Source organism: Papio anubis, chromosome 3 (assembly GCF_008728515.1).
Source record: "Papio anubis isolate 15944 chromosome 3, Panubis1.0, whole genome shotgun sequence".
NCBI classification, from domain to species: domain Eukaryota; kingdom Metazoa; phylum Chordata; class Mammalia; order Primates; family Cercopithecidae; genus Papio; species Papio anubis.
In genome coordinates this window covers 117,939,242-117,963,806 of record NC_044978.1, presented here as the reverse complement: position 1 = coordinate 117,963,806, position 24,565 = coordinate 117,939,242, and the positions used below count along the sequence as shown (strand labels likewise).

Below are 24,565 nucleotides of genomic sequence, written 5' to 3'. Positions count from 1 at the left end.
TTTAGATGTTATTACTGGGATTATTTTTCTACAGGGCTTTGTGTTTTAAAAATTATGTTGTATGGCCGGGCGCGGTGGCTCAAGCCTGTAATCCCAGCACTTTGGGAGGCCGAGACGGGCGGATCACGAGGTCAGGAGATCGAGACATTCCTGGCTAACACGGTGAAACCCCGTCTCTACTAAAAAATACAAAAAACTAGCCGGGCGAGGTGGCGGGCGCCTGTAGTCCCAGCTACTCGGGAGGCTGAGGCAGGAGAATGGCGTAAAACCTGGGAGGCGGAGCTTGCAGTGAGCTGAGATCCGGCCACTGCACTCCAGCCTGGGCGACAGAGCAAGACTCCGTCTCAAAAAAAAAAAAAAAAAAAAAAAATTATGTTGTAGTATCATGTCAATCAAAATCCTAAAACAAGTATTATTGCAAGTTTGAGATCAGGAAACTCGAATTCAACAAGGTTAATAATAAATCTCTATATCTATATATGCTGTATATGTGCATGCATGTGTGCATGTGTTGTACATGATGAGCACATAGGTGTTGATCATTCTGGTTAAATATTAGAAAGCAAAAAAGTAGCCCATCCTCTTCTTTGGAATTAGAGAAACCAATGAAGTACTGTATCAAAAATTAGGGGGAGAAAGATGAGAAGTAATAAATGGTAAAGAAAGTACAAAACGTCTCTAACACATAGATAGACCAATAACTACTTCTATTAAGAACATGAACTTGGTGTTTTACCTAGATTAGAACAAGATGCAGAATTTAGCAGACAGTGATGAGGTGAATTACCCTTGTGCCCTCCTCCCACAGCACTGGCTCAGACAACCACGAACAATGCCCCATCACCTCTTTGCTGGATTTCCTTTTCATTCCATCCCCATTTCCATCTCTGTGGTGGTTCAGTAAGGCTGGTGGGAAAAATTTTAGTTTTAATAGCCACAAACCCTCTTGGAAGGTCTGAGGGTTTACATAACTTCAGTAATAAATCTGTCTGAAGGCAACCTTGTCCCCTTACCTTTAGTTAAGTAAACTAGAGTAGAAACAAAGGAATGTGGAGAGTTTACCTAACTAGCTTGTTTACTCGTGTGGTCCTAAGACTAACCTTTGATCTAACGTGGGTGCTTAATTGCCTTCTACTTGGGAAGTCCACAATGTCAATTATACTCTGGTGGTGTTGACTCAAGCCTTTGTCAATTAATCTTTACTGAATAAATGCAAGTCTTGCTGACTGATTGAGATCACAGTCAAAACTGTTTACAGCAATTTGCGTGGAGTCTGTAAGCGGCCCAGATGCTCAGCTGGACTGGCAAAGCAGAATATCTGTGTGTCAGTGTACTTTATTCATCCATCATTGGGTCAGGGTCTGTAGGACAGACCCCCACACATTTCTGGGGAGCTATTCTGTATCTAGCTATTAGGCTGCTGAAGACACCAAGGTCTTGGGATGATGTTCAGATGACCAACACCTGGAATGGCTGCATGTTCTCTAAGGCTAACACATCTTCCTGGGCTTTGTCAGTGACTTGGAGTGTCACTACTACTCATAGGACAATGACTATTTGTTTAACCTATATAATCAGATAACAACTCTAAGCCTCAGCTTTCTTGTCTGTAAAATAAACTAACTAGCTAATTTCTAAAGTGTTAAGACCTTGCCACTATAGGAATTCTACATCCAAGAGATGTCTTGTTTTCTATTTCCTGAGGCACGTGAATTTTTTGTATCTAGTAGCTTTGCACCTTTCTTAATGTCTGATCATTAATTATTTAGACAAAGTACATATAGCCAAAAGAAAAGAAATAGAGAAAAAGGCCACATATTTTCAGCAATTCCTATAGTCACTTTCAAGACTCTCATATCACTAAATGAGGAATAAAGGAGACTTTGAACTGCATAAACCCACAAATATAATAAGTTGCATTATCAAAAGTGTTTTCTTGATGATGTAAGAAGAACATTGAGAGAGAGTGTAGAATCTGCAAGGTCCTACCTACCTCCTGGCCGTTCATGCTCTCCATCAGTGTGTAAAAGCATGGCAATGGGCATCCCTACATTCTTGGATCTTCCAGCCACAACCACATTTTTTCCAAACGTCTGAATTCCTTAAAATACAGAGTTAGGTTTAAATACAGAATTGATAACAAGAAGTAAATTAAACATTTGTACAGTCAACTGAAACATTCTTTTAAATATTTCTAATTGAATCTGAATTATTATGTGGCTTATCTATAATATGAGCACATTCATTATTTATAAATAATTCATTTTATGCTTCTTTGATTTGGCACTTCTCTGATTATGTCCTCATTAAAAAACACAGACATTCTTAAGTTGACGTTAAGTTACTATTAAACACTGAGATTCACATTAAGAGTTAGAAGAGTAGAGTCTTAACATATGTTAACCGCTAATTATAAAATAAGCAAAGTACAACAATGTCAAACTTAATTGGCAATCAAATTTTGAGCAACACTGGAACAAAACAGGCATTTTTCACAAAGCTCATGCATTTTACTCCATAGGAAAGAAGCATTAAACTTACAGACTTAGAAAGATTTAAAAAATAAAGCCTGTAGAACCTTCTACTTCTTTTCCACTAAGTTTCTTCAGAAGTAAAGCAAAGAAGTTAGAACTAAGGATTTTCCAATACTAACACTGTAAGAGTATGATTCTAGGATCAGTTTTCTCTTGGAAGTTTTTCTTTCTCAGAAAACAGATTAGAAAGGAGAAAATGCTGCCAAAAATAGAAGTAACCATGATGGAGGTAGGAAAATCATTAACATATAAGGCAATTTGGGTTAATTAACATAGAGGTAAACATCTGTATACACTGTAAGAGCATTACCTGATCCAGTACAGTACAAGAGTAAATGTTTAAAATGAAAACCCAAGTCAATAGAAATGATAACTATGTGATCAGCACATATTTTTAAAGGTACAGAAAAATATATTTTAGAAAAGTTTTCATCATAATGCATGAAGTTTATATTTTAAAGGTAGACATATACCACCACTATGTGGAAAATTCACTTCCTATAAGTTGCAACTGCAGTTATATATAGCCTGGCTAATGTTCTTCATTTTATTTTATTTTGGATTTTTTTTCTGTTTGTTTGTTTTGTTTTTGAGACAGAGTCTTGCTCTGTCGCCCAGGTTGGAGTGCAGTGGTGTGATCTCGGCTCACTGCAGGCTCCACCTCCCAGGTTCATGCCATTCTCCTTCCTCAGCCTCCTGAGTAGCTGGGACTACAGGTGCCCACCACCATGCCCAGCTAATTTTTTGTATTTTCAGTAGAGATGGGGTTTCACCCTGTTAGCCAGGATTGGATTATGTTTTGACTTCTATAATTTTATATCTCTCTATAGACTGATGTTTTATGGCTTATGATTTTCTGCCACTCTACAGGACTGAGGTGGTCCCATCAAGTCTCAGTGCACAAATGCTCAGCTCAGCACCTAGCATCCATGTCCTGCAGACCACAAGTTACCAACCTGTTCTTTTTATTATTTCCCAAACAGCACTGGCAGTGGCAGGTATGAGAGAATGCTGATCAAGGCACAATCTTCCAATATTGATAATATGAAATCCATCTACATCTTTTTCTGGGGCAATTCCATTGCATATCGTTCGCTCATCAACGTGGTCTGAAAAATAAATAAAATTTGTCTAATTTTAAAATCGTTATTTATTTGGTAGTCTGAAAAATGAAATCTGAGAATCTAAAGCCACATCACTTATAATTTAGTTCCAAGAAAGGTGTAAAGTCACTATTATTATTACTATTTGCCACCAAAATAGTAGGCCAAAGTGCTCTTGACTGATAGCTGTAATGAACTGCAGCTGGAGTATATGCTATTCCAGAGTTAAAGTGGCTAGACCAGTGAAAGAAAAAAAATTGTGGGCCGGGCGCGGTGGCTCAAGCCTGTAATCCCAGCACTTTGGGAGGCCGAGGCGGGCGGATCACGAGGTCAGGAGATCGAGACCATCCTGGCTAACACAGTGAAACCCCGTCTCTACTAAAAAATACAAAAAAAACTTAGCCGGGCGAGGTGGCAGGCGCCTGTAGTCCCAGCTACTCGGGAGGTTGAGGCCGGAGAATGGCGTGAACCCAGGAGGCGGAGCTTGCAGTGAGCTGAGATCCGGCCACTGCACTCTAGCCTGGGCTACAGAGCCAGACTCCGTCTCAAAAAAAAAAAAAAAAAAAAAAAAATTGTGAATTAAAAAATACCAATAAGATCTGGTAATAGCCAGGTGTCATGTCTTTGTTTCAGTAAGTTTGTATATTTACAGGGTTTGAATCCACATTTCTCTGACACAAGACAGTTCTACTAATAACCTTCTATTAAATACTTTGACCTCTGGAGATTAAAAGGGGTTTGTTAGTGTTAAGAATAGTCATAACATCACGAGTTTATAGCTTCCTCTTAAATGACATAACAAAAAAGTTAATATAAAACATGTGCACACACACATCTTTTCTCTAAAGCATTGTCACAGTAAAACAAAAAATATTACTACGATTTGCTATACGGAAGAAAAATAACACAACCTGAGTAATAAACTCATCAAATGAAATATGGGATGCCAGTCATCTCATTTTTTAAAAGTAAGTATAGAAATATAAAACAGCCTCCTATTACTCTATGCAGAGTAGTTTAACTTACCACTAACCTAACAATTAAGCCATGTGCCTAATATATTAAAAGTATATTTTCTATGTAAAAGTTTCTTTGGCCATTATATAATGCGATTTAGACATAATTCCTTAAAACATTATAAAAGTCCAAGTTCAAACTTTTCAAAAAGCTATGCCTTGGGCTTTATATATTTTGTATTCTAAAAGTGTGCTACTGCTACTTTACTATAAGTCAAGTCAATTAACCATAATTAATTAATTAATTAATTAATTTTAAAGGACAAAAGTCCTTTAAATATATAAAAGTATTCATTTGAATCTTATTCAAATAGAAACTGAGTCTTTGGAAAGTCTCTTCATTCAGTAGTTTTTCACTTGTAATAACTGCATTCAGTCTATAATGTTTTAGCAGGGCCTCCATCTATTTTCTCTATAGCTAGAAGATCATCATATAGATTCTAGTCAAACTTTTAAAAGAATACATATTTAACTTATTACATGAGGGCAAAAATAGTGGTTCTTTTATAAAAAAATCTAGGTGATGATGATGATAAGTCTTTTTAATGACTTTTCATAACTTTAAATAGAAGGGGGAAAAACACAAAGTGAATAAAACCAGTTTTATCATTCATTTGGGTAAGATGTTAAGTGCAATCATTTTTAAATCACCTATCATTCATGCAGAATCTTCATCACATGGATATTTTTTACAATGAAATGAAAAGTTGTACATATGAAAAGAAAAACAACCATATTTGAAGTATCTATTTTCAGCTAGGACTCAAATTAGTTTATTTCTAAGTTCAAAACTGGCAAATATATGCATGGGCTGTGCTACTGATTGAAAAGAACTCAACAAGGACTCTTTGTAGATTTTAAGAACCATTCTCCAAACAATAAGCCTGAATTACACTGAATTTTGCCATCTACCATTGTTTGCGCTCCCATTCAGGGAAAATAACATTAAAGCTATAACAAATATTTCATTTCACACACCAGCTGAAATACTTGAGAAGAAGTGTAAGCATCTGAAAATCTGGAAGCCAGAATTAGAGACTAGTGGTACAGATCTGTCCTCTTGTATATGCCAACTTCAACCCAGATCATAATTCAGATCACCATTTTGGTTTGTCTTAAGTATTTAAGTATTAGTAGTTTAAAAGACAGATGAGTGGACATACAAAAGGTACAGTGGATTCATAAAACCTGAATCTAAAAGGAAAAGAGCTTCATATGAGTAGATGAAAAAAGTGAAGGTCACAAAAGTCAAGAAAACCAATTCATTTATCATTTTTATGTAACTCTGTTATCTCAGCAGTATATTAAATCTAACATATATCTTTTTCCAGGAGAGATCTACCTATTATTATGTAGTATACAGTATATAGCAACAATCTGAACTACTCTAACATTTAAAAAGTGCTTTACAATGATTATATTAGTTTTATATCAATTTCCTTTTAATCTTCATAGTTACTGGGGATGAAAGTAAAAAAGATATGATCATGCCCATTTTAAAGACAAGCTCAAGCAGTTACAGTCAATCTCACATTACTACTAAGAATCCAGAATTTAAATCCATATCCTTTTAAGATCAGTTTTTCCTTTTGTATTATAGAGAAGTCATAATAAATATTAATCATTTTAAATACCATTCAAAAATTAAAATCACAGAGGCATCCCTCCCAACTCCTAATAAGACATTTGATAGCTCTAAAATATCCCAAGAAATGTATTGTTTCTCCTAGGGCTCCAAATATAACACTGTTCCTAGATGAATACTTGTCTAAACACATACAAAAAAAGCATCAACCATTTTACATTTAGGATTACAGGTAATCCTACTTCCTTTTGTTATATGAGTAAGAGAAATAAATACATTTCCTGTTTGTGACTGACTGTTACTAAAAGTCTCCCAAAATCTCACCCTTGGGGCACATGACTTGAACAGAAAAAACAATCGCGAGACTCAATAGCATCAATTTTCTCACAACAGTTATACAACATGTTTGATTCACAGGATACATTGGTAAACGACACACCACTTAACATCTTACCCAAATGAATGATAAAACTGGTTTTATTCACTTTGTGTTTTTCCCCCTTCTATTTAAAGTTATGAAAAGTCATTAAATCATGATAGGAAAAACAGAACTCATCAAATCAAAATATGAACCACTGCAATAAAACAGCTTAGATATAATACCTTCAGGGACCTCACTGTAGATTTACTATGCTGAATGAATATACATTTTGTATGGGTTTTTATTTATTTATTTATTTATTTATTTATTTATTTATTTTTATTTTTTTTTTTTGAGACAGAGTCTCACTCTGTCGTCCAGACTGGAGTATAGTGGTGTGATCTCAGGTCACTGCAACCTCTGCCTCCTGGGTTCAGTAGATTCTTCTGCCTCAGCCTCCCGAGTAGCTGGGACTATAGGCACGTGCCACCATGCCTGGCTAATTTTTGTATTTTTAGTAGAGACGGGGTTTCACCATATTGGCCAGGCTGGTCTCAAACTCCTGACCTTGTGATCCACCCACCTCGGCCTCCCAAAGTGCTGGGATTACAGGCATGAGCCACTGCACCTGGCCACTGAATACATATTTTCGTGATTTATTTATAATATGCTTAATTACCTTTGGACAATGAACAGAAAAAAAAGGAACAAACAAATTACTGGCTTATTTTCCACCTATAGATTTTTACATTACTGTTTAAAAATACCACCTTCCACTTCCCCCACATCTGTTGGATAAGTGCAAGCTCATCAGTATAGTAAACATTGTGTCCTTTAGCTTATTCTTCCTATAGCCTCTTCTCTGTGTTCCATACCTTTACCAACCATCATCATCACATGCCCTGCACTCTAGTCACACCAAACCATGTCCTTTTCCCAAGCCCTTACCATTAACTTCTGCATTGTTATTGCTCATGATGATTTTTTTCACTAGTAATTCTCTCCTCTCAGTTTTTTTCACATCCTATTCATTCTTCAATGCATTGATCAATTGCTCCCTTTTGAAATGATCACAAATAGAAATAATATTTTTTTCCTCTGTTTTCCCATGGAATGGCTATAAAAAATACTTAGCACACTAGTTCAGTTAATGATATTAGTTGTTTAATTATCTCTATCATTTATGAATGTGAGCTTTTTAGGACACAGTCTGTCTTAAACTGATTCACTTATAACTACTCCATCTCAGTAGACGGTGTGAAAAAAATATCTTGGGCCCCCAAAATCACTAAGCTAAAGGGAAAATTCAAGCTGGGAACTGCTCAGGGCAAATCTGCCTCCCATTCTATTCAAAGTCATCCCTCTGCTCACTGAGATAGATGCATGTTCTGGTTGCTTCTTTTGGAAAGGCTTATCAGAAACTCAAAAGAATACAACCATTTGTCTCTCACCTACCTGTGACCTGGAAGACTCCCTCCCCCACTTCAAGTTGTCCCCGCCTTTCTGGATGGAGCCAATGTACTTCTTACATATGTTGATTGATGTCTCATGTCTCCCTAAAATGTATAAACCCAAGGTGTGGCCCAACTACCTTGGGCACATGTTGTCAGGACTCTGAGTCTGTGTCATGGATGCCTGTCTTCAACCTTGGCAAAATAAACTGAGACTTGTCTCAAATTTTCAGGGTTCACAATGGGAAACCCATCCTTCTATGCTACTTGCCAAGAAAATCTGGAGTCATCTTAGATATCCCTCTTTCTCTTACACCTAACAACCAAACCATTGGAAAATCTGTTGGCTTTCTTCATAATAATATATCTAGCACTTTATCAGTCTCACCATGTTCATGATACTACTCTACTTTGAGTGAACATTATTATTCCTGTCAATTCTTGAAACAGCTTCCTAATTAGTTTCCTTCTTCTATATGTGCAACCATACAATTTATTCACAAAACAGCAATAGAGTTATACCTTTGAAATGCATATTTGATCACACTGCTTTTCTCAAAACCCTGTAATGTTATTACCTTAACAATTGCAAACAAGGTTCTACATGATTTTTACTGCACCAAAACTATAACTATGTGTCTAATTCCATCACTGGTTACTCTCCTCTCAGTCTGTGAGCATCAAGCTGTTAGTATACATCAAACTGATGTTCCTTGAAAATATGAGGCATTTTGCCACCTTAGCTATAGCTTTCTATTTGCCTGGAAGGCTTTTCTGAAAAAGAACTGTCACATGGGCTAAATCCCTCCCTTCTTTCAAACGTTTTCTTAAATACCACATTCTCACTGTTAAAAGAAACACTTCAGCCAAATTAAATTTAAAGAGGTTTAATTGAGCAATGAACAATTAATGAATTGGGCAGTCCCCAGAATCACAGCAGATTCAGAGAGACTCCAGCATAGCCACATGGTAGAAGAAGATTTATATACAAAAAAGGGACATGATACACAGAAATCAGAAGTGAGGTACAGAAACAACTGGATTGGTTACAGCTCAGTGTTTGCCTTATTTGAACATGGTTCGTGCAGCTGGCTACATTTGATTGACTAAAACTCAGTGACTGGCACAGGTGTGGGCCACGACTGGTTTACACCTCCACTTGGTATAGTTCACAATATGCAGAAAAACCTTTAGGCTGAACTGAAATATGTAAGGAGGCAGCTTTAGGCTAAACTTATCATCAGTGAGGACAATTCTGACCACACTATTTAAAACTATAGGTTCAGTTTCTAGTGATTATGAAGTAGCTTATGTTGGACTAAACTTCTTACAGAAAACAACTGCAAACTTCAGTAAAATCATTTTTGAAAAAAATACAAAAACAACTATCTGAAAAAAAAGGAAAGTCACTAAAAACAAACAGATGTAGAGGAAAGTAGATAGCTGAAAGAAAAAAAATCACTGAAACACTTTAAAAACTTTTCTAGGCACAGGACAGCTAGAATTGGGACAGAAATATTCAGTCCTACTTGCTTAAGAAATCAAAAGATGAAGTTTGGGGCTAATATCATAGTTGAAAATTGAAGCAGTATATCCAGGAAACGAGAAAGCCACAGAGAGGAGACCCATGCATTGTATACAAATTCTGTATCTCTGAATGACCCCTGAACAAACACACAGGAAACAAATCCCAAGGAGCTCATCTAAGGATAAGAGAACTTACCAGAGATTCTACCTGTGGTTCACCAGAGGAGAAACAAATTTTTAAGTCCTCAATCTGATACAGGCATTTACAAAAAACTTTACAGTTAACATCCTACTTAATACTGAAATACTGAACCTTTTCCCTCAAGATCTGAATAAGGTCCACTCCCACAATTTCTAGTTAATGCTTTGTTGGAGGGCCTAGTGGGTGCAAGAAGAAAATGAAAAAATAAAGAGGCATACAGATCATAATAGAAAAAGTAAAACTCTCTGATTACAGATGGCATAGTTGTTTATGCAGAGCGTGCTTAAAAATTTATAAAACAATTAATAGAACTAATAAAGTGAATTAAGCAATATTACAAAGTCAATATTAGAAAACAATTGAATTCCTGATACAAGCAGTAACTCTCAGAAAAATGAAATATTCTAAATACTCTTTACAATAGCTGAAATCATAAAATGCTTAGGAGTAAATTTTTAAAAATTTGAGAATAAGAACTACAAAAGATTGCTGACAAATGACATAAATAAATAAAAGGCATACCATGTTCATAGATTGGAAGAATCAATAATGGTAAGATGTCAATTCCCAAACTGATTTATAGAGTCATTGCAATCCTCTCAATCATAATCCTATATGGTTTTTTGTTAGATTCTTAAATGTATATGAAGATTTAAAGGACTTAGAATATCCAAAGCAATCTTGAAAACAGAGTTAGAAGATTTACTACACCTGACTTCAAGACTTGCTACAAAGCTACAGCAATCTAGACAGTGTGATACTGGCATAAGAACAGACAAATAGATCAATGGAATAAGAAAAGAGAGCCCAGCTTTAGAGACACGCTTATAAAATGTGAATGCTACAAAAATGCCATAGTAATTCAACGCGAAAGGAAAGTGTTTTCAACAAATAGTACTTGAACAGCTAGGCAGCTATATTGTAGGGGTTGGGGGGCAAAACTTACTATGATGACTATTTCATACTACACAGAAAAATTAACTAGAAATCAATTAGAAATCTAAACATAAAAGTTAAAATTACATAGTTTCTAGGTGAAAATTTAGAAGAATATCATTGTGTTCTGGGTGTAAGCAAAGGTTTCTTAAAAATAACACAAAACACATAAAGCTTAAAATAAAAATATTACCAATTAAACTTAAGAAAAATTAAAATCTTATGCTCATCAAAAGGCACAATTAAGAAAATGTACAGGTAAGCCAAAGACTGGGAGAAAATACTCACAAAACACCTATCAGTTAAAGAACTTGTAACCACATGTGTGTGTGTGTATATATATATATATATATATATACACACACACACACTCAAAGTTAAATCATTAAAAGATAAATAACATTTTTAAAAGAGCTAAATACTTAAACAGCCACTTTACAAAGTAAGATATTCAAATGGAATATGTATGTGATAAAAAAAAATCAGAACAGTGGTTACCTGAGTGTGAGGATGAAAGACAGAGATAGCGACTGCCTGGGAAGGGGCATGAGGAAACTCAGTTGATAAAAATGTTCTATAATATGATAGGGGTTTAGATTACATGAGAGTCTGCATTTTTCAAAACTTATGAATAGTACATATAAGATGCGTACATTTCAATTCATGTAAATTTCACATAACATAAATAATGAACCTTAATTATGTATACACTAAAGTTTTAGGGGTACATTAAGTGTTCTTACCTTTAACTGCTTCAAAAATAAAATGGATAGGTGAATGAATAAATGGACAGGTACGTGACAAAACAAATATAGCATAGTGTGACAAAACAAATATAGCATAACTACAGAATCTAGTTTGAAGGCATGAGTGTTCATTGTACCAGTCTTTTAGTTTTTCTGTATGTTTGAATTTTTTATAACAACATGTTGGGAGGAGGTCAGATAAAAATACAACCTCTCCTCCAACATCCTGATCCCTCCTACCATGCTATACTTCTTTTTTCCGATAGCATATCAACATCTAGTAAATATATTTGTTTATTTATTATATTTATTTTTTATTACCGCCTCCTCTGCTACTCACAAGGACAGAAATTCCTGTCTTTTTTTTTTTTTTCAGTGATCCACAGTACAAATAATAGTGCCTGGACCATAGAGGCACTCAATAAATACTTATTGAATAAATGGCTACTATTAACTCTAATTTATAGATGAAGAAACTGAGACAAAATTAGTGGGCAGCTAGACACAGTTAGAAAAACAGGCTACCATAAGGAAAACATGTCTGATCCTTCTGTATCCTCTAACATTCTCCTTGTAAAAATATAAAGGTGTCAGGCATGGAGGCTCATGCCTGTAATCCCAGCACTTTGGGAGGCCGAGGCTGGTGAATCATGTGGTCAGGAGTTCGAGACCAGCCTGGCCAACGTGGTGAAACCCTAAAAATACAAAACCTTAAAAATACAAAAAAATTACCTGGGTGTGGTGGCAGACGCCTGTAATCCCAGCTATTCAGGAGGCTGAGGCAGGAGAATCGCTTGAACCCAGGAGGCAAAGATTGCAGTGAGCTAAGATCAAGCCAATGCACTCCAGCCCGGGCAACAATGTGAGACTCCATCTCAAAATAAATAAATAAATAAATAAATAAATAAATAAATAAATAAATATATAAATATAAAGAAAAACCAAAGGTGGCTTACATTAAAAATCATAGGTTTTTTTTTTATATTATTGCATCTACCTTATTGGCTATCTGGTACTATTACGTCCTCCAACATAAATTTAAGGTGAAAGATTCATGTTTCTTATTTTTCATTTACTTCTTCCTTTCTGGACATGAAAAAAAAAATCCAGGTAAAGCTTTATGCTAATAGATCAAAGTCCACATCCCTAGTGTGTATACAATACCCTTGAAAATTCACTCATTTATTTACTCAACAAATATTTACTGAATGTCTACCGTATTACCAGTAGGGGTTTAGAATATATAAGTGAGGGCCAGGTGCAGTAGCTCATGTCTGTAATCCCAACACTTCAGGAGGCTGAGGTTGGAGGATCACCTGGGGTTAGAAGTTCGAGACCAGCCTGGCCAACATGGTGAAGCCGCATCTCTACTAAAAATACTAAAATTAAGACGGGCATGGTGGCCGTCACCTGTAATCCCAGCTACTCGGGAAGCTGAGTCAGGAGAATCACTTGAACCCGGGAGCTGAGATCACACCACTGCACTCCAGCCTGGGCAACAGAGAGAGACTCTGTCTCAAAAAAACAGAAAACAAAAATGAATATATAAGTGACACAAACAGACAAAATTCTTGCCTCTGGAATTTATATTTTAATGGAATAAATGTCTGCCTACTCAAACTACCTATAGTCTCTCATGGTTTATTTTCTAGGAGTAAATGAGAGATACTTTTGGAAACTGTGCTCACTATTCTCAAGCCAATAAATATTTAAGCTACACCCTCTGGGATCTACATCAAGATTTCAAGACAGCAAATACTTATCAGATGCCTACCACTTTCCCAATATTATTTAAGAGTTGTTTCATCATCAAGGGACAAGGGGACAGAAAAGGAATGGGAACAGACTCTAACCTTGCTGAGCTACTCCACCCTGAAATCTGAGAACACAGTGAAGTTTGGAGGTGGACCGGAAGGTGTTCTCTAGGCCGGAAAAAGGTGGGTCTGTCTCTCCACCCTGCTGAGCCTCTCCTATAGCCATGAAAACTACCCTAGGATGTCCCCAGGCAGGTTTACTTTATAGGATGTAAGAAAAAAAAAAAAAAAAATTAATGAAGTTGGAACCTACACATCATGCAAAGGTTGCTAACCTTTACCCTATATAATTCTCTTAAGTGACCTGAAGAGTATATGGAGACCCTAAAATTATCTTGTTCATGTAAGCAAGGTTAAGGACACCTTGATTTATTGAGCCCTTGGTAACTTCTGTCAAATACACAGTACTGTCCTTGAAATAGTGTATATTCTATACAAGAAAACACTGAGATTAGTGAACATGTCAATTCTAATAAGCGTCTTTTAAACACACAAGGAGAAAGAAAAGATGTTGTTTTGGGAACCTTGTTTGCAAACTTTTCAAGGACAGTGATTTAGTCTCAAACTGCTTTCTATTTGGTCAGTACCCTGACTAAAAGGTACCTTTCCCCCCAGTACCTACTACAGAGTTAAATAAATTCTAGATAAATATTCGTTGACCTGGTAAATGAATGATGAGGGTCAGAAAACTATCATATAACTAGATATTTTAAAATACTTTCTACAGAGAAATATCCATCTTCCATAGGGCCTTTTTATTTTGATAAATGCTTTGTCATCATTTCAAGCTGAATACACTCAAAAACAGATGAGGATATAATGGTAAAGAAAAAACAAAATATGAAAAATAAAAAAGTAACTATTGTTGTTCAAAAAACTCGTGATTTTGAAGACATTGTGAAAAGTAAATCATCTCAAGTTAGATGATATAATAGAGACAGGGTTTCACCATGTTACATGGGCTTATTTGAGAATTCTTAATAATCACTTCTGATTTTTTGTCTTAATAAATATGTAGATAGTTTATTTCAGAACTTTCACTTTAAGTTTTATGAAAAGAATTATTATGTTTGTGTATATATAATATATTTTTTAAAATAACTACCAATTTGGGCTAACCTCAAGTAATTTTTTTCTGTAATGTCAAAGTCATCTCATTAATAATAACTATGCTGGAACGCAAGTTCATTTTAACAAAATGAACAAAATTTTGATAATAACTGTTCAAAAAGATTAATTCTATAGAGTTGAGTGACTCAAAATCTCTGGGCATGGTTTCCACATGAATATGAATGAGAGAGAGAGACATAAGTGGCTACGGACACCAACCAGTCTCACTGTTATGTAAATTATATCTCAGTGATTTACTCACCTTCCAGTGTAAACCATTAATCTTTAAAAAAAAAAGGGAAGAGAAACACTGATTGCTCAATGCTGCCATCATGTGGTTAACATACTTTACATGCAAGAGAGTGTTCCACTTTTCTTCCCCTTGCTCATAAATTCTTTGATATAAACCTCCCTCTGAGAAAGTTTTTTTTTTTTTTTAAGTTGGATAAATAATATTGTGAGGATGTCTTTGTTTCTATGTGACTACATAATTAATGTCAAAAAGAATTTGAAACAAAATATCGGGTATTTTTTCTTTGAATGAACTTCAAATGCAGAAATTGGATTAATCGTAATTCATGGGCTTATGACACAACCTCAATATTGGTCCAAACACAATGCAATTAAATTAGTTTTTCATAATAAATTAGGTATATGCAAATCTACTACCCCAAACAAAAGTTATGACCTCGATCTATATTTAACCTTAATCTATAGTTAACCTTATAGTCTACCCAATTAGTTCATCCTCTGTCCTGCTCCAAACAGATGTAAACTGCATCCTGTGTCCTGTGCTTGTCATTCTTTTGAGTCCTTTACTGTATAGTTTTATTGCATTTTTTCTATTTCCAGTAGATTTGGGTTTTCAAAAAACAGCTTTATTGAAGAATATTTGAATATAATAGACTGCATACATTTAGAGTGTACAATTTGATAGGCTTTGATATATACATATACAGATATATACAAATATATACACCTATATATACGTATATATACCTATAAAACCATAATCCTAGTCAAGATAATGAACATATTTACCATTCTGAAAACTTTCCTCCTACTCTCTTCATAATCCTTTCCTAGCCCTTTCCTATCCCCTCAGACCCAACTACCTATAAACATTTGCTATGTACTGAATTATGTCCCCCCGAACTTTATATATTAAAGCTCTAACACTTAATATGATGGTATTTAGAGATGGGACCTCTGGGAGTCAATTAGGTTTAGATGAGGTCATGAGGGTAGGGCCTTCGTGATATGATTTAGTGTCCTTATAAGGAGAGAAACCAGAAAACTTGCTGGCTTTCTTCATCATGTAAGGACACAATGAGAAAGCTCTGTCTGCAAGCTAGGAAGAAACTTCTCACGAGAACCCAACCATGCTGGCACCGTGATCGCACATTTTCAGCCTCCAGACTGTGAGAAAATACATTTCTGTTGTTTAAGCCTCTCATTCTATGGTATTTTCTTATGATAGATCAAGCAGACTAATACACCATGGATATGGTATCACTTCATTAGTTTTCATTTCATAGAATTTTATTTAAATGGAATCATAGAATATACACTCTTATTTGTCTAGATACTTTCACTCAGCATAATTACTTTGAGATTAATCTATATTATAATATGCATCCATATTTTATTCCTTAATATTGCTGAGTAGTATTCTATTGTATGGAATATCACAGTTTCTTTATCCATCGACCTGTTAATGAACATTTGGGTTGTTTCTAGTTTTTAGTTATCACAAATAAAGATTCTATGAACATTCATATACAAATACTTGTATGGACATGTTTCATTTTCTTTTGGGGAAATACACAGGTATGGAATGGCTGGACCAACATATGTGTGTGTGTGTGTGTGTGTGTATTTAACATTTTAAGATACTGCCAAACTATTTTCCAATTTTCCAAAATGTACCATTTTGCATCTCCACTACAGGAAAACATGAGGGTTACTTTCCCTCCACATCATCACCAACGCATAGTATAGTCAGATGATATTTTAATTTCAGCCATTCTAATGGGTTTGCAGTAGTATCTTAATACTTTTCATTTGAATTTCCCTAATGACTAATGATGTTGAACATCTATTCATATGCTTATTTACCATTTGTATTTCTTCTTTCAAGTGTCTGTTCAAATACTTTTACCATTTTTGCTCTTGATATTCTCTGTGTCTGTCATTATTTTTAGAAAGTTTCAGCCATGATTATTCCAAAAGTTTTTTCTGTTCTGTTTTCTCCTGCTATTCCAAATGCATGTACCTTTTGAAAATATCCCACAGTTCTTTGACATTCTATTCTGGAGGGGTTTGGGGTTTTTTTCCTCTTTGCATTTCATTTTGAGAAATTTCTACTGGCATAACTTCAAGCTTACTGATTCTTTTCCTGGCCATTTCCAGTCTACAGCTGAGCCCATCAAAGCATTCTTCATTTCTGTTAGAGCGTTTTTAATTTCTAGCATTTCTTTTCTAGATATTCTTCTGCATTTGAATATCTGATTGTTCCAGCCAGCACTATTTGTTGAAAATCACATTCTTTCTGTACTATTTGCCTTTCCACTTTTGTCAGAAATCAGTTATCAATATAAGTGTGAATCTCTTTCTAGACTTTCTATTCTGTTTCATTGATCTGTTTTTCTATCTTGATTCCAATACTACATGACTTTGCTTACTGTAGCTTTATAACTCATTTTGACACCAGGCAGTGTTAATCCTCCATGTTACTCATTTTCAAAATTGTGTGGACCATTTTAGGTCATTTGCAGTTCCATATGAATTTTACTCAGTTTCTCCCAAGTTTTTACTAAGGTCACCTACAAATCAGTTTGAGGAAAATTGGTATTTTAACAATATTTAATCTTCTGTTTCATAACACGGTTTATTGATCCATTTATTTAGGCCTCCTTTAGTTTGTCTCAGGAAGTTCTGTAGTTTTTAATATACAGATTTTTCCCATCTTTTGTCAAATTTATGCCTAAAGATTTCATATTTTTGATGCTATTATAACTGTATATTTAAAATTTCAATATCTGATTGAAAGTATACAGAAAATCAATTCCTGTATATTAAGCTTGTATCATTCAATCTTGCTAAACTCACTTATTAGTACTAGTACCTGTTTTTTTTTTCATGGATTCCCTTGAATTTTCCACATAGACAATCATGTCATCTGCTTTTCTTGTCTTATTGTGCTAGTTAGAATTTCCAATGCAATGTTAAATAGACATGGTAATAGTGGACATCCTTGACCTTTCTGATTGTAAGAGGAAAACATTCAGTGTTCCATAATCAATTGTGATGTTGCCTACAGATTTTTCATACATTCCCTTTATCAGCTTGAAAGAGTTCTCTTCTATTATTAGCTACTTGAAAGTTTCTCATCAGGAATTGATGATGAAATTTATTCAGTACTTTATCTGTATCTATGGAAATGATTATATGATTTTCATTTTTAGCTTGTTAATATGGTGAAATACATTGTTTACTGTTCTAATGTTAAATCACATTGGATTCCTGAAATAAAACACATTTGGTCATGATGAATTGTTTTCTAAATTGTTAGATTTGATATGTTAATGTTTTACTAATATCTTTCTAATCTATCTTCATGAAGGATACCGACTTGTAATTTTCGTTTCTTGTAATGTCTTTGCAAGGTTTTTAGTATCAGAGTAATGCTGGCTCATACAATATGTTAGAAAGCATTCCCTCCTCTTTATCACCATTCTTCCTTAAATATTTGGTAGAATTCACCAGGGATGCCATCTGGACATAGAGCTTTCACTGTGGAATGGATTTGAACTACAAAGTCAATTGCTTAACAGTGCTATTAAGACATTTCTTTTTGAATGAGCTTTGGTAATGTATATCTTTCAAGGAAGTTGTCCATTTCATCTAACTTGTCAAATTAATTGCCATAATGTTATTCAGAATATTCCCTTATTGCCCTTTCAATATCTGTAGAATCTGTAGTGATACTACCTCCCTAAGTCCTGGTATTGGTCATTTGTATCTATTCTTTTCCTTGATGGGTCCAACTTTTGGTTTTACTGATTTTATTAATTTTCTATTTTACATTTCATTAATTTCTGCTCTGATCTTTATTATTTCTCTTTTTCTGTCTTTATGTTGTGTTTTACTCTGATGTTCCTACCATCTTAAAGTATAAGACGAGATTACTGATTTCTGACCTTTTTTCTTTTCTAAGATATGTGTTTAGTGCTGTGCATTTCCCTTAAGTACTGCTTTAATAGAATCCCACAAACTTTGATATTACATTTTCATAAAAAGTTCAAAACAATTTCAAATTTCTCTTTTACTTTCTTATTTGACACAGGGGTTATTTAGAGGTGTGCTATTTACTTTTCAAATATTTAGGGATTTTCCAGATTTTTTGTTTTGTTTTGTTTTGTTTTGTTTGAGACGGAGTCTCACTCTGCTGCCCAGGCTGGAGTGCAGTGCTGTGATCTCGGCTCACTGCAAGCTCCGCCTCCCGGGTTCACGCCATTTTCCTGCTTCAGCCTCTGGAGTAGCTGGGACTACAGGCATCTTTCACCACGCCCAGCTGATTTTTTTTTTTTTTTTTTTTTTGTATTTTCAGTAGAGATGGGGTTTCACCTTGTTAGCCAGGATAGTCTGGATCTCCTGATCTCATGATCTGCCCGTCTCGGCCTCCCAAAGTGCTGGGATTATAGACATGAGTCACCGCTCCTGGCCTTCCAGATGTTTTTGTTACTCATTTTTAATTCCATTGTGGTCAGAGAACATGCTTTATGTGACATGAATTCTCTTAAAATTGAGATTAGTTTTATGGCCTGGAATGTGGTATATACTGGTAAATATTCTACATTAACTTGAAGAAAGGGTATTATCTGCCATTTGGCAGAGAGTATTCTATAAATTTTAATTATATCAAATTGGTTGATATCATACAAGTATTCTATATCTTTACTGATTTTCTGTCTACTTGTTTTCTCCATTATTAAGAGGTTTTGAAACATGGCTATAATTTTTTATTTGATTATTTTTCTTTGCAATTATATTAGCTTTTGTTTCACATAATTTGAAGTTTTCTTATTAGGTATATAAGATATTAAGATTGTTATTTACTTTTGATAAACCAGCTCCTTAATTATTATCAAATGACCTCTTTATCCCGAGTAATACTTTCTGCTCTGAAATACACTTTCACATTAAATAGCTCTTCCAGCTTTCGATTTCCCACTCTTTTGCCCTGTGTCCCTATAGTTAAGGTGTAGTTTCATGTAAGCAACATACAGTTGGGACTTGATTTTTATCCAATTTGACAACCTCTGATGTTTAATTGGATTATTTACATTACATTTTCTAGGAATAAATTTAACATCTTTGTTGTCTTTTCTCCATTGTTCTGTATTCCTTTAGATTAACTGAATATCTGTGATCATTCTACTTTTTCTTCTTTGTTGGCTTATTAGTTATAACTCTTTGTTGTGTTATTTTCGTGGTTGCTTTTGGTTTCATATTATACATGTTTAACTTATCACAGGCTACCTTTAAGCAATATTATGTCATTTCATATATATTACATGAATCAAACAATAATATTCCAGCATTTCTTCTATACAAACTTTTGTGCTATTGTTGCCACATGTTTTAATTGTATGTTACAAATCACAAACTACATTGTTTTTGGTTTTGGCTAAACATTAATTATCTTCTAAAATAATCTGAGCAATAAGAATAAGAACAATATATTATAACATATATATACATGAATAGTATGTATTTACTCAGGTAGTTACCACTTCCAGAGCTCTTAATTCCTTGGACAGATCCATATTTGCATCTAGTATCATTTCCATCTAGGTGAAGGACTTCCTTTAACATCACTTTTTTGTTGTTGTTGTTGTTGAGATGGAGTCTTGCTCTGTTGCCCAGGCTGGAGTACAGTGGCATGATCTTGGCTTACTGCCACCTCCACTTCCCAGGTCCAAGCAATCCTCCTGTCTCATCCTCCTGAGTAGCTGTGATTACAGGTGTGCACCACAATGCCCAGCTAATTTTTGTGTTTTTAGTAGAGATGGGGTTTCCCGATGTTGGCCAGGCTGGTCTCAAACTCCTGACCTCAAGTGATCCACCCAAAAGTGCAGGGATTACAGGCATGAGCGACCACACCCGGGTCTTTAAATATTTCTTATAGCATAGGTCTTCTAGTAAGTAACTGTTTTTAGTTTTGAGCTCTCTTCCTCACATGTCTGATAAAAAGACTTTTTGCCTTTGTTTTTGAAGGTATTTTCCCCTGGGTATAGAATTTTGGGTTTGTGGGGTTTTTTGTTTTTTCCTCTTAATACTTAAAGATATTGTTCCATTGTCTTCTTGCTGGCATTGTTTCTATCAATAAATATTCTGTCACTGTCCTCTTTATTCCTTTGTATGTAATGCCCTCCCCCAACCCCCTTATTGCTTTTAAGATTTCTTTTTTTAAATCAGTGGTTTTGAATAATTTGATTATGGTGTTCTTTGGCATACTTTTCTTCACGTTTCATGACCTTGAGAGTTTGGTGAGCTTCTTTGATCTGTGAGTTTATAGGTTTAAAAAAATCTGAAATCCCAGTCATTTATAAAAGGGTATTTATTTCTTATTCATGTCAAGTCCAATAAGAATTCTATTGCCCTACTTTTTGTAGTTTACAATGGTCTGTAACACCTAGTTTCCAAGAATAATGCAACAAAAACAGAAGTCAAAGAGGAGGGCACAACAGCTTTTAACTATCTCAGTCTGGAAGTGGCTCCAAAAATCTCTTCCTTTTACAATCTATTGTCCAGTAGTCACGTGGCCTCAATCCAATTGCTAAGAGAAGCCCCAAAATATAAGAGGACATGTGGGTATTTGGAGAACTTAAATTGTCTCTGTCACACAAAAAAGGAGGTTCCAAACAGAGAACAACAGAATGAAAACAACTTAGGGGGCATAGCCTGGAAAAGCCTCCCCAAAGCAATGACATTTATGCTAAGATCTAGAGGGAAAAAGAACTCAGCCCTTGTATGTTTGAAAGATAACCAATATAGTGAAGAGGTCAGAGGCTAACACATTATTGAAGTAATAAAATATGCAATCGTAACATGGGTTCTATATAATAGATACTATAGAGCTATAGAAAACTTTCATGGGTGCGGGCATGAGATCTTCACCAATCTTGTTCAGTTAAATTGTTTATGCACTAATCTCTTACATGTAGAAACATATGCAGAAGGATAAGACTTAACACAAAGAAAGTGGTGCTGAGAAACTACAGGATTCACTCATTTCTTCAACACCATTCACTAATTGTCTAACAGATAAAAGGTAGATTACAGGGATATAATGTTTACTGCAATTCTCCCTATGTGGAATTATTCTATACACTCAAACACAGAACTGGGGTTTCTCCCATAGTGAAATGAAAAATAAATTTTAAAACAAAGTCAAATTAAAATTTATATTGAATTAAACAGAATAAAATAGGAAAGAGTTCAGAATAATAAAAAAATTCTCATTCTGGTCAAACATTTTAATAATAATCAGTATTCTGGATACATAAATTTGGTAAATTCTCATGAAAAGTAATTATAGCAATACTTTTTTTCTCCAAATGAAGAAATGAGTTTTAGACAAATACACATATCTCCATGCTTATTAGTTAGGTCGATATCCACATTTTCATGCCTACTAATTACTCTAATATTTTATTTATGTTAAATCTGCACCTTGAACTCAAATTCTTCTAACTCACCTTCTTTAGTTTTATCTTTTAATCCTATAGTTCATTCTCATTTCTTTGTCCAGTTCCCTTGCACAAACTGGAAGGTGTTAATCCTCAAAGGCTTCAAACTAGATAACTGAAGGGAACATTTGAAAAACTATTTCAGAAAAAGATAGATAAGATAGAGTTTATCTAATTGTGTTCCAGAAATAAATGAGAAGTAGACTTCTCAGAGAGCAAGTAAATACAAAGTGGGTAAGCAAGCATCTCTCCTTATGCTCTCTTAAATTTCTGCTATAGGACTGTGACTATTGTACAAAGGATGCTATACTTGGTTCTCTTGACAACACTCTGGTACTTACTCACTGAGTGAACTCACACAAGTTACTCAGTTCACTCTTTTTCCTTAACCACAAATCTCAAAAGAAATAGCATCTACTGGTATGGATTGTTGTCAGTATTAAATGATTTATTGTATATAAAGCACTTTTGTACAGTGCTGGCATTAGTAAATAGTACATATTTACCATTCCTGACACTTGTAACAGCTGTCATGAAGTCACAGTTGTGAAATACCATATTAAAATTTCACTGACTTGATAACTGTTTTTCAGGCTTAGATCTAAATGTTTTCACACAGTTAATATAATTTAAACCCTCTTAAATCAAATTCATCCTGCACCAAATTCTATTATACAACAAATATTTATAGCAGAATTCCAGTGTGCTTCAAGTCTGTGAATATTATAATTTCCCTTTTATTATTCTAGTTTGAAAAAGATGCCACTGGTTCCAGTTTTAAAAGAGTATTTTTCTAATTTTTTTACTCTATATAAAGATGTATATTCCAAAAAATTTAACTTTTAATATGATATCAGTTTAATACACATAACTCAATAAAAGCTAAAAAAAATAAAATGCCTACTTAGAAGAAAAAAAGAATATAACATAAATAACAGACCTCTTTCTCACCTCGACAAAGTGATCACTTACTGATAAGAATCTATGCACAGTCAGGACAGGAGTAGGAAAGCATCTGCATTTGGTCATTTTTATTTCTCCTTAGCTTTAGGGTTAGCTACTGGACAAATAGCAAGGCTGTGTACTGTTATATCCCGAGTATTTCAAATCCTGAACAAAGTTGCACAGCTTCTGAACATAAACAAGGCTTAGCTTGTGACAGGCTCAGTACCATTAAACAGGACAGAATTCTATCTCATTTCTTTGCTTGCCCAAATAACATGCATGGAAACTCCTTGCACATTCTGTTTAATCCTTATGCAAACCTGCCTTCAAACATTAGAATTATAATTCTAACTTGGAATTTATTTTACTCAAGACATTGCCTTAATTGTGAGAAATAATCTCAGATTTCTAATCATGAAATACACACTTACTAACCAAATTATAGAAAATAGTTTTATATTATTAAGCTTGAAGGTTAAATCAACTAGACTCATTCGTTTTTTCATTTGCTTATTGTTTAATTTGTTCATTATAACAATCCTATGAAATATACATAGGAGAGGCTGTATTCATCTACTTCTATATAGCCAATCTATCAAAATAACTAATGAGCTCCATTTATTCCGTAAAACATGAAGGCTGATGCCCAGCACTTGCTGGACATATCAGAGAATAGTTAATAAACTATTCCTAATCCTATGGTTGTGTTTCATAACCATGAGACAATTTTTGTATTTCCCAGCCTGTCTTTGCCAGTTTTTTCATAGTAAATTCTATAACACAGGTAAAAATGATACAAATAAATGAAAATTGAGTGCAAAAGGGAACAGTTCTTATTTGTAAGAAAACTAAGCTGAATGATCTGGAAAGACTCTCAAGAACTAAAAAGAATTAGTATGACTTAGATAAGAGCAAGGCAACTTTGAAGACTGGGAGACATTTTGAAATTCTAGATGAATTTTCACTGTTTCACTGCAACCTGAAAATTACAGGCAATGAATTGTAAGTATTATTAATGCCAGAAGATGATGCAGAAGTCCAATCAGTGGGCTCCAGAAAGCTTTTAATCTACATTAAAGATTGATGAATATTTAAATTATTTATTATACAATACAATGTTTAAGGTACATATGTATTGTTTTACAATTTTCTACTTTAACACTTTCTATTAACTAACAAACTATATGTTCCCAATATGTAGTATAAAAGATCGATTTTCAATTCTCTTTTTATGAGGAAAATAAAACTCATCAAAGTTAAGTAACAGTCAGTAAATCACAAAGCCACATTACAAATTCAGACTGTATATACCCATATTTGAATAATATCTTCTGCTAGCAAAAATGTACCATAGCTCAATTACTAAAATAGAGGCTACTTTGAAAGGAACAGTATATTTACTATGTCTTTAATCCCATTGCTATCATTTTTAAACCTTACCAAAAAGAAATTATGAATCAAAGTAGGAATTCTATTAT

At 34.4% G+C, this 24,565-nt stretch overlaps 1 protein-coding gene and 1 long non-coding RNA gene across 19 annotated transcripts in view; both read right to left on the bottom strand.

The window, feature by feature from the left end:
* MTHFD2L (methylenetetrahydrofolate dehydrogenase (NADP+ dependent) 2 like) overlaps positions 1-24,565 on the bottom strand; it is a 185,462-nt gene that overhangs the window by 97,215 nt on the left and 63,682 nt on the right. For 16 of the 18 annotated variants that reach the window (XR_002522068.2, XR_002522065.2, XR_002522066.2 and 13 more), the window contains 2 exons: positions 3,491-3,643; positions 1,994-2,101 (listed from right to left, as the gene is read on the bottom strand). Coding sequence is in view for 13 of the 18 variants with exons in the window: in XM_021938529.2 (XP_021794221.1) it covers positions 1,994-2,101; positions 3,491-3,643 (261 nt within the window). In the remaining 5 variants the exon portion in view is untranslated. Of the gene's footprint in view, positions 1-787; positions 907-1,993; positions 2,102-3,490; positions 3,644-24,565 lie in introns of all 18 variants that reach the window. The other 2 variants (XR_004182781.1, XM_031664501.1) reach the window with 1 other exon arrangement.
* LOC103884395 lies at positions 12,297-12,919 on the bottom strand. Its single transcript, XR_646968.2, has 3 exons — positions 12,872-12,919; positions 12,459-12,547; positions 12,297-12,335 (listed from the first exon to the last, which is right to left on the bottom strand). It is a non-coding gene; the product is annotated as an uncharacterized LOC103884395 (long non-coding RNA).